Source organism: Podarcis pityusensis (assembly GCF_964106645.2).
Source record: "Podarcis pityusensis genome assembly, chromosome: 1".
Taxonomy (NCBI): domain Eukaryota; kingdom Metazoa; phylum Chordata; class Lepidosauria; order Squamata; family Lacertidae; genus Podarcis; species Podarcis pityusensis.
In genome coordinates, this window is record NC_138028.1 from 40,953,691 (window position 1) to 40,967,916 (window position 14,226).

A 14,226-nucleotide genomic window follows, 5' to 3' on the forward strand; every position below is an offset into this window, starting at 1 on the left:
TTTAAAATTCCTATTTGATTTTTAATGTATGAACTGGTAGAACAGGAATTAGAATAACATGTTTCGAAAAGTATTCTGTTGATCAGGTGATCTTTTGGTGGTTATAAAGCTATGGCGGACAGGATCAAGAAGTGTGTAACAACATACAGGTTTGCAACAAATGAAAAGTAGATCAGCCATTTATGAAACACCTTCAAATGTTTATCTTGTAATATATATCTATATCTATATCTCCGTGGAGTCAAAATACATCATTCTTGTTTTTAAATAAATAAAAGTTTCCACTGCATCAGGGTTAGTAAAACATAGTCTGAAGCTAGAGATTTAGCATATAAAAATACAGAGCAATAATACGGAAAATATATTCTATTATTTACATGCAATGGTCCCATATCTCTTTCTTTGAAAAATAAAAGCATTTTTACAAATTTAACTTATCTTGAAATTTCCAGTAAAATTAGATTTTTAAATACTCAACGGGAACATACCGTACATAATTGTAAAGAAAAACTTAGCATAATCCATTCAGCTTCTTTTTAACAACTGGGAACTTCCCTGAAAGGAAGAAAAGCATTGCTATTCTGCATATCCCCCCCTCTATATCTACATCCATGCAACAAGCATTTCCTCAGCACCATGTCTGGCAATGCTATTCTGGTAAAAGAGCAGTACTTCCTAGATACTTATTGATGGGGCAGCTTGCCTTATTAGTGTCACTTCCAGGGAGAGTTCCCATTTCCACCCCACTCACCACCTTCTCATTGGTCTTATATGTATTTTATACATACTACTGTTTCTTTAAGAATATTAATCCTTAGTATCTTTATACTAAGCCCCCCGACCCAGTGCCTCAAAACAGCTAATAAATCTTACCTCTATAATCACTGCAGCAGCTTTACTAGGTTGGGCAAGTATTATCATCACCACCCTAGATGGCAGAATCATAGAATTGTAGAGTTGGAAGGAACCAGAGTGGGTAAGGTAATAAGGTGCAGACAGGCTAGGACCACGAGACTCCAGATAACCTAAGACTTCCCAGTAAATTTATGATTAAGACCAGTGGTATTTTTCTAGAAAATGAGGTGCCAGAACTCACCATGAATGTCTCCCTAGTTCTCTTATAATGGCAATGGTGCCCATCTGAGAGGTGCTGGAACCAAGTTCCAGCAAGTTCTGGTTGAAGCCCTGATTCGGACGAAATTTGAGCCACTAAGTTATTGCCATGCTCTTAACTACTACACAACCCCTGCTGTATTTAGAGGACAAGACATTCGGGCATTTCAGTTTCTTCATGCTTAAAATCTTTATATGCACTGGAAATCTTTATATCAACAGCACTGTCAAGTCTCAGATGTTGCTGCAAGCTCAGGAATTTATTTCATATCACACAAGTGCCTGCTCCTTATGCAATAGTCTGGATTGCATCATTATACAAGGATTGCTGACTGGCCTCTGAAATCTTGGGAACAGGCCCCAGAAGACTGGTTCTCATGGAATGAAGCTTTACAGAATGGCATTGATTTGAACTTCAAATCTTTCAAAGCTGTGTTCGATTAACCAACTCAGGCCCAACCTAGACATGGCACACAATTGAATGCAACTCTCTCCCTTTTCTCCCTCTACCAAGGCAGTCCCAGGAGCCTGTGAGTTTAGTGTTGGTGATAGGAAATGCCAAGGAAGAGGCTGCTTAACCCTTTTCTGTCTGGCCACTCCTCCCCAATTCATCTAAGATTCCTAATGCAAATGCACATTCAGATATACACCAAGCCTCAGTTGATGCTACAGCTGCAAAGTAATGCATATGCATGTTCAAACCAGCGCTCAAAGTCTGTCACTCTAGGTGTACCTAGGTGTCCCTTGCACCCTTAGCAAGGAGCTTTATTGATCTGTGCCCCCCCCAATCCCACTTCTCCTGTTGGGGTCCCTTGCGCCCTTGGCAAGGATCTGTACCAGCACCCCCCCCAAATCACTTTCCTCACATTTGATCTTGTCACAACAGTGATGGCACATCTAAGTCACACACTCCATAGTCTCTAGTGGTCTACCTTCATACCGTCTTGCCATTGCTCCTACTGCTCAATTTCCAGCTCTTGCCTAAACTCATGACATTACACAGATAACTGGAGACTGATTTCTGGGGTGATTTTTGTGCCCCTTCCCTCAGACCTGTGCTCCCAGTAGAGCTGGCTTTGCCAACTCCTAGGCACTCCTCTGTTTTAGCTGCCCCGCCATGGCTAATGTGAGAAATCCAGCACTTGGCCCCGTTTTGCCTTTGTTATAAGAAATATTGTGACTTTTGACTCCTGGACCGCTTGTGGCGCAGAAGTGGATTGGGGTAAACCTTTCCCAAGCTGCGTTAAATGTTGTGTCAAGGCAGTACAGTTGTGCCAAGGCAACGGCAGGGGTTTGCTGCTGGTAGAATAGCACCAATGCTTGTTATTGTGCTGGCAGTGGGGCTAGGGTCAAACATCATGCCCTTGCATTCTCATGGGATTCTCATACCCAAGTCCTACGTGCGCCTTTGTCAGCATATTGACTCATGGAACTGGGTCATAGGGGAGACACACTAGCTTCCTCCCTCAATTTCAGGATGAATTTCCTTTTTAACCCATGCCCTATGAGATCAGCTGCGTGCTTAATAATATTTGTTGACTGGCCGGTTGGAAATATCCATGTTTTCCTGACCTTGCTACAGTCTCTGTGGTTTCTGTAACATGCAAATTGGGAAGAGTTGTTTATGATGTTTATTTATTCAAGCACAGAGGAATGTTTTTATTGCATACCAAATAAGGAGGTGATGTAACGCAGCTGAACATCTTGATCTAACTTTCATTGAGGAAAAAATCCATTTGCATTCACTAACAAATTACTACCAAATTGCAAAAAGACCTGATAAAAGCTTTCGTGATAGATTCTAAAAACATTTTATCCATGATTGACACTAACACCTCAAGAGTTCAACTACAAGTGAGATGCGTCACTGAAATATGAGAGGCCCTTCTTTGTTTCCTGCCAGGGGTGGAGATATAGATGATGACAAGAGATAGGGCCTTTTCAGTGACTGCACTGATAATGTGGAATATTTTGACCCACAAAGGAATACACTTAAGTTCTTGTCAGAATGGTTAGAAATGGAAGAGGAACTAAGACGACTTCAAAATTCTATTTATATTTGTTTATCTAGTGCCATCTATGTACATGGCACTTTTCAAATGATGACAGATCCCTGCCCTGAGCGGCTTACAATCTAGAAATCAACACAACAGAGGAAAGGAAGAGAAATGAAGGCAGGGATCAACAGTTATACTCACTTGGCTTGGTCATACTAGATATGGGAATGAGGAGGTTATGTGAAAGGCTTCATGGAAAATACAGATTTTGAGAATGGATTTGAAGGAAGAACAAGACATTGGAACCACAGAGGCATTACAGGAGGAAGAGGGAAAAGGGGAAAAGGACAAAATCATTTGAGGGAAGAGGAAGCCTTGGGAAAGGTGACGGTGCTAGAGCTCGATAAGAAAAGATCACCATCAGAGATACTGTAGAACTGGAGGAGTCAAGTAGAGATGGCAGGAGGATGTCTTACCCAGACCCAGAAAGAGCAGTCTGCACACAGACCAGCTACAGTTAACCCCCCCCCCCAAGGGTACCAATTATCACATCCAAAACTGGAGGTTCCTCACATCCAAAACATAGTTCCTCAATGTGTTATCTTATCCAGAGTTCTTTGCAGAAGGAACCAAAAGTGTTGCAGAAGGTGGTGGACAACCTTGTATTGTCCCTGGATCAGTGACATGGTCTGGAGACAAAGGAGGCTTAAACCAATTGCAAAATGCTTCAAATAGACATTGAACACAGACAGAGGGCTTCCCATAAACCAGACTTTGCAGATATTGAACTTTGTTGTGTCCGTATAGCAGTATGATACAAAAGGATACCTTCAAGTCCTAAATTTAACTTACATTTTTACTCGTTCAGAAGGTACAATTATTGGGCACAATCTGGCAACAACATTCATCATAAAGTGTGCTTAAGTTCAAGTGATTTAAATGGGGGAGATTTAAACATGTGGTTTCTCCTACTGAAATAATAATAATAATAATAATAATAATAATAATAATAATAATAATTTATTATTTATACCCCACCCATCTGGCTGAGTTTCCCCAGCCACTCTGGGCGACTTCCAATCAAGTGTTAAAAACAGTACAGCATTAAGTTGGACTTTCAATTTTTGTGACACAACAAACTGATATTTTGCATTTCCTATCACTTCAAGAAAGCCAACAATAAAAATGACAACACTAAAAGTCGATTAGCAGAGTTCAGTTAGTAGACTTCACTAGTCTAGACCATCATCTTTAGGAACAGATATAACTATCCTCCTTACCAAAGAGGTATTTGCATTTTCTTCTATACGGGAAAATTAGTGAGGTCACAAACTGAAACACACATCAGTGCCAGTATATAGTCTGAAGGCACACAAGACCAACACCCTTCTGAAGTTAGGCAGTTCTGGGTCTAGTTAAAGCTTGAATGGCATGTACACTGTCGTAGGTTCCATGATGGGAAGAAAGATGAGTTATACATGTACAAAAAACTAATTAATTAATTAATACAATACTATGGAGTATCCCCACCTCCCCAAATTGTGAGTCAACCTCTATATGATTGTGCTGCCAGTCATATTTGATACATTACCTGCGAAAACTTGCCAAAGGCTTATAAGCTAGTGAAGCTGTTTACCTAAGTAAGATGTGTATGCATTATGCAAAACTGGATCCTCTAACAACAAACTTCAGATACCATGTTCTCTGTTTCTGATGAAGCGTCTAAGATGACAGAGGTATGAAAGGCATTTAATCAGATATCTCTGCAAAAAAGAGAAAGCATGTAATTGCTTATGATCTCATATGTGGTAGTAACTGAAGAGGGAAAAGGTAATGTCTTTCTACATTGTGAAATAACTTTGCATATTTGGCATTCTCTTCTCTAGCTGGTTTAGCATTGTGGTTTGGAGTTATTTGCATTTTTTTTTCTAAACTAAAAAACTGAAGTGGTTGTTAAGACATTTTTCTTGCATAAAGAACTGTTTGCAGAGTAAGAAGTTTGAAGACTTAAGACGTGTGAATTAAAAATACCACTCAAAAGAAAACCTAGCTTGATCTGCTTCATATGAAACCTTAAACCTATAAAGCTCTTCAATGCAGCATCGTGAAGCCTTTGGGAAACAGAATGATTTTGTGTGGAACTATTTCTCTGATTTTGGTTCTGTGTTCTGCGTGGGAGACTATTCCCATCCTAGACAGTTCAAATTTGTCTTACTCAGAATGAATGCCAACATTATTCTCAACACACTAGAAGATTCCAGCACTACTTAGAGGCCCAACAGAGGACTTCTGAATGGGAAAACCAGAGCAGCCAGGCCAACAGAAAGAATTATTTCTGCTTTCTTGCCTAGCAAGAAATTGAAGATGGGTAACTATTTTAAGAAGGGATTGTAAGTACCCATGTCTGTCACATCAAATGGGAAAATACTGAAAGAAAATTTATATTACATATTCTTTGGAAGGTTTCAATGTCTGAGAAAAACAAAAGTGTTATATGACCAAACTGTGATTCTAGTGATTTATTTTTTTTAGAATAAAGAGGGAAAGTGTCTACAGCTTTCATAAGAAAGCAACCCTCAATGATGAGATTTAATTTCCAAATGTAGCAAGAGACAAAAACTGAAAAATAATAGCTACAAGGAACTCTAGCATGGAAACAGGGGAGAGATGCACTTATAGCAAAAGCAATGCAAGACTAGGTTCTTCTGGTATGGCGAATGGCTTTGGGATAAAAAAAATGTTGGATGCAGCCACTCACTAAACCTGTTCATCAAAGAGTTCAAGTTTTCAAGCTAACTCTGCAATACTTCATTGTTCAGCTTAGTAGAAACAATACATATTATCATTTATTCTTAAGTCTTTATGAATCAGAATGGAAAGGCAGCTTTTTCTCCATTATACATATGGCATACAGTAATCCATTAAAATATTCTTCTGCTTCTACTTAACAGTTACACAGTGCTGTCAGAATGGTAGGTACAAGTGGCCTAATCTTAAAATAATAATCAACAAGGACACCTTCAAGGCAGTACTTTTTTCTGGGGTAAACATTTTGTGAATCTAAGTTTGGCCTCACTGAGAGGCAGAATTTCAATATGAGTAGGAAAATGAGAGTAGCCCTAAACATTTTTTTTTAAGAAAAAAAGCACTGAGTCAAGGTATTCCTCTTTGTAAATATTCTTACACTTTGCATGAGTTCTGAATTGGGTATATTTCTATTCTACTTGATTAAGGGGTTTTGTGTGAGCTGAAAGTTTGCATGATCTTTCAACAATATAAACTGTCTCGTTTTCCAAAACAACAGTTGTGCCAATTTGTGTTAGGCAGAAGAAAAACATTATTCTGGCAGGCACTTGATGACATAATACACCAGCTAAATAAAATTCACATCACTGAATATTATGCTGTGGATGTTGCTGGTTCAATGCATCCATGTAGCTTGGCACACGTTAAAATGGCTGTATGAGTGCCTCACCACATATCCAGCATGCAGTTCAACTCAGTTACCACATCTTTCATATAGCTTCCAAAAACAGATTGAGCAGTGATGTGGTGAATGTGGATGGAACTATTATATGACTGAGTAGTGAATTAAATAACTGTTTTCGCCGTGCGCTGAACACTTAGCTCACATTCTCAACACACTAGTTTACTGTGGGAATGGCCCTGAATTTCAAGGTGTCATAGCATTTTAAATATCTTTATCAATTTTGCATCAGGGAGTAGAATACAAAGATTATTTTCCCCCCAGTTTGCAGCAGGATAGTTAAGTATTAGGAAACAAAAATGCAGGGCATGAGTTGGGACCAGTTGTTTACGTTCCATTTGGATCCATTTCCAGTGCTACTGTAAGTAAACTTTAAATAAACAAAACAATCCAGAAATGGGCTCTGAATAACTGTGAGATGCTAATGGGCTTAGGACAAAAGATTCTTCTCAGACTAAACAGTACTATCAGAACTCGCCAAACAAGAGGGGTGACTGTTATAACAATACTGTAAAAGGAGTTCTGCTAACAGCAACACAGTGGAAATGTATTAATGTACATTCCATACAGCTTTGGCCCAGAGATGTGCAATTTCCCACTGATGGTTCCCACATTCAGTCTCGAATTGGACACCACAAGAAGACTATCTTAGACTACTCAAGTCCAATGAAGCTGGGAGTCACATTACGGGTCCCCTGACACCCACCCACTCGCCCCACAATCCGTAGCAATGACTACAACAGCGTTTCTCAAAATGGGAGGAAATGTGCTGGGTTTCCAGCAAGAGATTACAATTTTGCACGCTGTATTGGCAGTAAGATTTTAAAACCATCAAGGCTAAGGACTTCCTTAGCACAAAACTGGCAATTTCACTGGGTACCATTTTGGGCTTTTAACTGCATCCCACTTTAATCATCATATATTAAGAAAACCAGAGGAGATTCAGATAGAGATGAGAGCAACAGTGAAGAGGAAAGATTTGGAAGGAAAACCTGAGGCAATTTCTTATAGTTAACACATACTATAACCATATGCTGCTCCTATTACAAATGCAAAACTCCAGCCGGACAGCTGCCTTTAACTGTAGAATGGCACAAGTGTTTTCCTAGCCTTTGTGCAGGACAGCTGGCCCATCCAAATAGGTTTACATCTCTTAGCTCTCAGTCTAACCAACCTCACAGGGTTGCTCTGTGGATGAAATGAGGAGAAGGAGAGTGATATACGCCACCTTGAACTCCTTGAAGGAAAGGTGGGATATAAATGGAATAATACGAGGGGCACAGGGAAATACATGTCTCCCTGTTGACAAGAACATTGCACTGCTAACTATCAAAAGTGGAAGGACAGCACCAATGCTCCAATCTAAGAGGCTGCTGTAGAGGCGACATTGGAGGGAGAAACCAAGGAGATGGCAGGCCCAGTCTTTAAGAAGTGTGCCACAGCCGTCATTGACACTGTGGCGGCGGCAGCAGAGTGCAATGTATTATTGGGAGGCTGGATCTGCTGCCCCTGTGGATCCTGCTGCCTGAGGCAGTTGCCTCATTTTGTCTCATGGGTGGGCTGGCCCTGAGTAAATGTATTTATTGACAGTGCTCACTGGTTGCCTTTCCAATAAAAACTGGCCAATACAATTAGTAGGATCTAAAGATTCTGTTTGCGGAGTTCCATACATCAAATGGGCAGGAGGTGAATGTCTTCAACTCACTCCTTCCCCTGAAAATCTGCTCTGGAGACTAGGAGCTGGGAGAGGGAGCAAGGGAAACTGGCAAAAATCACCTCCCTGCTCCCTTCCATGGGTGGCAGCAGCAGCTTCTGGGTCTCCAGTCCCTCCATTCACAGAAGGGCTACCCTGGACCTAAGCCCTCTTACAAAATAGCAACATTCCTAACGGTATTTGAAATATAAGTGATAATATAAGTGATATTTTTTTAAAAAAAAAATCATACATATTTTACTCAGTAGTGCTTTCAAGAGATGAATCAAAAGTAATTTTTGATTATTTCGTTTTTGCTACTTCCCTCACAAGTTCTGGTATATTTAAACATCTGAATTCATTCACTCAAGAGGTTTTACACCTCTATCACATTGCTTTTAACGTACCATTTCCAAATTCTATAGATATACTCTAAGATCACTATCAATATAAATTCAGACTCTCCAAAGTACAGTATAAAAAGACAAATTAACCACGGCAAAGCAACTGTAATATTTCACATTATTATTACAGTGTAAAACCAGTGACTGGCTTACAAATAACCTGCTGTGTGCACAGAAGACACTTCTGCTCATGTGGGTGAAAGGGAATGTCACCCCCAACACTGCTCGGGGGGGGGGGTGTCCCATGACTCTCTGAAGTCTGTTTTCAAGAAGAATGAGAAACACTCTCTCTGTGTGAATTATGATCCTGCTTCCTGCAAGGACAGGGGCTTTTCTCTTGAGCAATGGGTGTTTTGCATCCAAGCAGATATAAGTTAAAATATCCCTAAGATATTCGAAACAAACTGTTCCATTCCATAAGCTTTGCAAAGTAAAAAATATAGGGTTTCCCCTCTCGTTTTCAAAATACAAACACATGCACTTTGCTGCACTGCTGTGATGCTAATCTCTTGATAACATTTTGCACTAAACATGGCTATCTATCATATATCCATGCCAGAAAGTACGGTAATTGCACTGAATGAAGTACTCTTTTACCACTGGATATTAGTTTGCACTTACCATAAACTACAGCGTTATTACTTTCCCCTTCTCCATTTTAAGGAAGCTAAGAGAACAGAGCCCTTTCCTACATCATTTGCAAGTCTAAGGCTGTGTTCACACCATGCCTTTAAGGCATGTTCCCCTTCCCCCAAGAATCCTGGGAACTGAAGTTTCCCTTTCACAGAGCTACAGCAGCCTTAACAAACCATGGTTTCCATGGGTTTTTTTTTGGGGGGGGGAGGGTGTGTACTTTCTATTTATGGTGCCTATGCAGCCTTAAACTTGCATCTGGCTTGAAGGAGTTTTGCCACCCGCATTCCACACTCACAGCCAACTAACATTACAGAGAGTGAAAACATTCAACAATTCACCAAGCGGTAAACCTGCACACAATGACTTGGCAGCTATATGCATGCAGAGTCCTACCTGATATGGAGGAGAAAGTTTTCACTCCCCTGCTTCTTTGGATGAGGTGCAGAGGAGTGACAGGATTCTCCCCACCACTTGGCAGTACCAGCTTACTGAGTGGTTCCATGCACTTATTGAATGGTCATGGGCATTCATTCGCAGCCTAGTCCAGGCATAGGCAAACTCGGCCCTCCAACTGTTTTGGGACTACTACTCCCATCATCCCTGGCCACTGGTCCTCTTAGCTAGGAATGATGGGAGTTGTAGTCCCCAAACATCTGGAGGGCCAAGTTTGGCCATGCCTGGCCTAGTGCCTCCAGCCACATTCTCCAAGCTTTCCTCTTAACAATGTGAGCCAGTGAAAGTAATTGCAGAGCATGAAGAGAGTTTTAAGTCTCTGCTTTCAAGTGGGCGAATTAAGCGTCTCTTAGAACACTTCAGCTGGAGTCAGGGGATTTAAAAGTGCTTTTGGATATCAATATTAGCTTGAGTGCCCACCTGTCCCCAATACAGGCGTCTCCCAAGATCCAGCGGCTTACATCCCTTATTTCCTTCCCCTGCCTGCAACTTCCCTATGCATATAACTCAGTTCTTGCAACATCCTGTGGTAAACTACTGTCTACCAATCCACCAGTTCAGTCATGGGTAAATTTCACTCATTCATTTTCTGAAAAAAATGATAATACTTGCCAGTGGTAGTTGTGCCTTCATACTGCTAGCATGTGACTTTTATGTTCTGCCAGTAGCATTAAAGATCTCAAGTCTTTTGTGAGTACTGACATTACACTGCTTGTGAAAGAATACGTCAATTAAGATCAATGTCAGTTGAATTAATTGTAGTGTGGCTGCTGCTAAGTTTTAAATTGTGGGTTACATCAAAATGCCCTTACATTTCAACTGCATAGCTCCATTATAACACACACACACACACACACACACACACACACACACATTTGATCAGGATTTTGTAATAATAATAATAATAATAATAATAATAATAATAATAATTTATTTATACCCCGCCCATCTGGCTGGGTTTGATCATCATTGTCTGATTACTGTTGCCCTACTCTTTGGCTTTTCTAGACTGTATTGCTACTTTGGTCTGTATTTCTAAAGATGCTGTAATTTTCCTGTTCCTGTACTTCATACAAACACTTTCATTTTTTTTAAGAATTATGTTTCCTTCAGCATAGGAAATTGTAGGGCTATAAATGATAAATGTTTACATTAAGAGGGAAAAGATAAGTTCATTAACTGCATTCTAATGTCTCAATATTTAGGATACTAACTAAATTTCAATGACATTTGGATACCAATAGGAGACATAATATGTGCTGTCTGAGAACCTTGCCCTTGAATTGTGTAAGATAAATAGCATGTTTCATATTAAATCTTTCAAATAGGTTGTTCATACAGTTCTTCTTATAATAAGAAATTAAAAGTTATTTTTTAAGATAGATGATTGATTCAATTGTGGCACTTTGCCTAGGCCTATTACGAAATATGATTCTCCTGCATTTGTTCTGTAGGTGACAAAGTTTCCCTTTCTTCCACACTCTATTCTCAATTTAATTTACCAGACTCCCTTATCATACTTTATTACAAGTGTCCTCTAGGACGCAGAACCCCTGTTCATCTCCTTCTTGGTACACTCTTTAGTTGTTGTGGCAACCATTTGTTAGCCTGTGTTTAAGTATTTATGATATACAGCATTTTATTTTACATAATTTTTCCATTGCAAGGACTGCTCTTTAATTTTAAGGGTATGATTCTGTAAGTTCTCTCAACTACAGACTAGAGGGGAGAGATCCTGACATACCTGACAGAGATTCTAAATGGCACTTCACATGAGTCACTTACAGTACCTCAATGGGAGAGCAATGAGGTATTTCTATTCAAAGTCTATGGAGCAGAGTGTATGAATAATGTATGTTCAAGAGCGCACATATGACTGTAAATGATATTTCTCTCACACACATGCACATATGTACGGGGAAATGTAAACATGTTCTAAAATCAGTTTCACCAAAATGCTGACTATAAAAGAATATAGGCTTTGGTATAGATTAATGATAAATGCGTGTTCTACAGCTAGAAGACCAACTATAAATAAAGCATTATTGAATATTGCTAATCTGACCTCATGTTGATACAGAAAGTATTCATTTTGCCATCAGACAAATGAAGAATATAGTATGAACAAAACACCAAACGTTAATGAATGTAGCAGTTACATTATCTATGCCTTATTCAAGTATATATATATATACCTTATTCATATATATATATATATATATATATATATATATATATGAGATTTCTTTCTCCACATGTGCAAAAACAGTATTTCTACTTCCATGGCATTGATTGGGGTTCCTATAAAAATAATCATAATAAAATACAGAATATATCTGATACACTTAACTTCCACCATTTGCAAGAAGGTAAAGTTAATCCTTTGGATACCATCAAAATCATTTTAAACAGACATTGACTTAGTAAATATTACGGTCTGCCAGCACATGAGCCATCCTGCAGAGCTGGCATAAAAGCTATTTAATTCACTGTCTAAAACCCTGCTTTTGCTGTCTTTTACATTAGTGCATTTTGCATAGAGTACTTCAAACAACTTTTAAGAAAAGAACTGCATTTAAGCCACATAAGGAAGAGTTACATAGAACTCTTCATAATTCCCATGTAAACAAACTTCTTATTGTTCCCTCTTCTGCACAAGCCAAGGGATTCAGAAGTCTTTTGAGGATTGTCTGAGGAAGAGAACAGCAAAGCAGAACTTCCTAACATCTAAAATAAGGTGCTCTCTAGGGAATGGGCAGAGGGAAGCATCATGCAAGGTATTAAGTCACACTGCGATTATGTTCATGTGTCTTCTTTCAGTTGGTGGTCGCACTGGCTTCCTTCTGACGTAGCCTTTCTTTCTGTTGTTTAAGAAAAAAAAGGAACTTTATTATCATTCTTTTCTTTAATTTTCCATCTGTTCTCAAATTGCACAGAGTATGTGGTCTAGTACACTTGAAGAATGGAGCAGTCCAAAACCAAAGTAGACATAAGCTTTTTCTTTCCTGAAAATTAATTCCTGAAGTGCCAAGCCAAGACAATGGCAAGCTTTATACAAGCATACTTAGGCTTGCATCTAAGTCACACCCAGAGTAGACACACTGAAATACAGTGGTACCTCAGGTTACAGACGCTTCAGGTTACAGACTCCACTAACCCAGAAATAGTACCTCGGGTTAAGAACTTAACCTCAGGATGAGAACAGAAATCAGGCAGCGGTGGCAGCGGGAGGCCCCATTAGCTAAAGTGGTACCTCAGGTTAAGAACAGTTTCAGGTTAAGAACAGACCTCCAGAATGAATTAAGTTCTTAACCCGAGGTACCACTGTAAATGAATGCAAAGGAGTCATGACAAACTTACTGATTTCAATGTATCTACTCTGTGTATGACTTACCTGGATACGAACTTAGCCTCTCATATCATCCTAAATACATGCCACTGTATTCTGAAATGCCTTTATAGTTAACATTAGCTAATATTGCACAGCCACAAAATATTAGTAATGTGAATGCAAACAGGAATACTTGGGGAGGGTTTAATGTCTCTAGTTACAGAAGTAGATTTTTTAATTTTTTTGAAAAAAGAGAAATGTACTGGAGCTGATTTTAGCAGGGGCACCCCTTTCCCACAATGTGGGACAATATTGTAGTGATTTCTCATTGCACATACGGAGAGGTCCCTTGATAAAAGAGGAAACTGTAATAAACCATGATTGTGTGGGCAACCTTGGGTACATAGAAGTTGTGGACTAAAGCCAGTATAGACCAGATAAATTGGCTCACACTCTTCCTTAAGCCAAACTGATAAATGACCATCTCCCCTCTAGGATCACCCCTTTATACCAGACTGTACCAATAATAAATGGCACAAGCATGATTTAAGCACAGTTGGTTGGGTGTTTTTTTTCAAATATTGCTGCTAAATTGGATCCACCTTAATTTGGCAAGCCAGCACTGGTTGCATCCAAATATGGCAAAAGAATTTTCCATTTGTCTGTGCACAAAAAGAAGAGACAGCAGCCTATCCTGGAGAAAACCCAGGAAGCCAGGCTCGTTCCTAGATAAACAGGGTGACAAATGTAGGAAAAGGCCGAAAATAATGCCCTATTTGCTGCCATTTCAATCTGCTCTCCCCTCTCACCCACTTCAGAAATGTGATGGAATTTTTAGGAGCACACATTGTAAAAGCAGCCTTTGAGATTATTCAGAGTACAGAATGCAGCAGGAAAGAAGGACACCAATGGGTCAGAGACAAGTGACAAAACCGAGACAGCTCCTGAGGACTGATTTTTATCCACGCAGACTAGTTTTCCTGGCAAAGGTCTGTGCATGGACATATTGAATTTAGAATTGCAAAGGCTTTTGAACTGACTCCCAGTCACTGCTTCAATCACTCAAAAAATATTACTTGAATATGTGTACTTTTGGGATTGGAAAGGGCATG

At 39.5% G+C, this 14,226-nt stretch overlaps 1 protein-coding gene across 1 annotated transcript in view; it reads right to left on the reverse strand.

The window, feature by feature from the left end:
- Positions 1 to 14,226, reverse strand: part of FMN1 (formin 1) — a 122,909-nt gene continuing 108,683 nt past the window's right edge. The window contains exon 17 of the mRNA XM_080977705.1: positions 1 to 12,644. Within this exon, the coding sequence (XP_080833831.1) occupies positions 12,600 to 12,644 (45 nt within the window). The 3' untranslated portion in view covers positions 1 to 12,599. The remainder of the gene's footprint in view (positions 12,645 to 14,226) is intronic.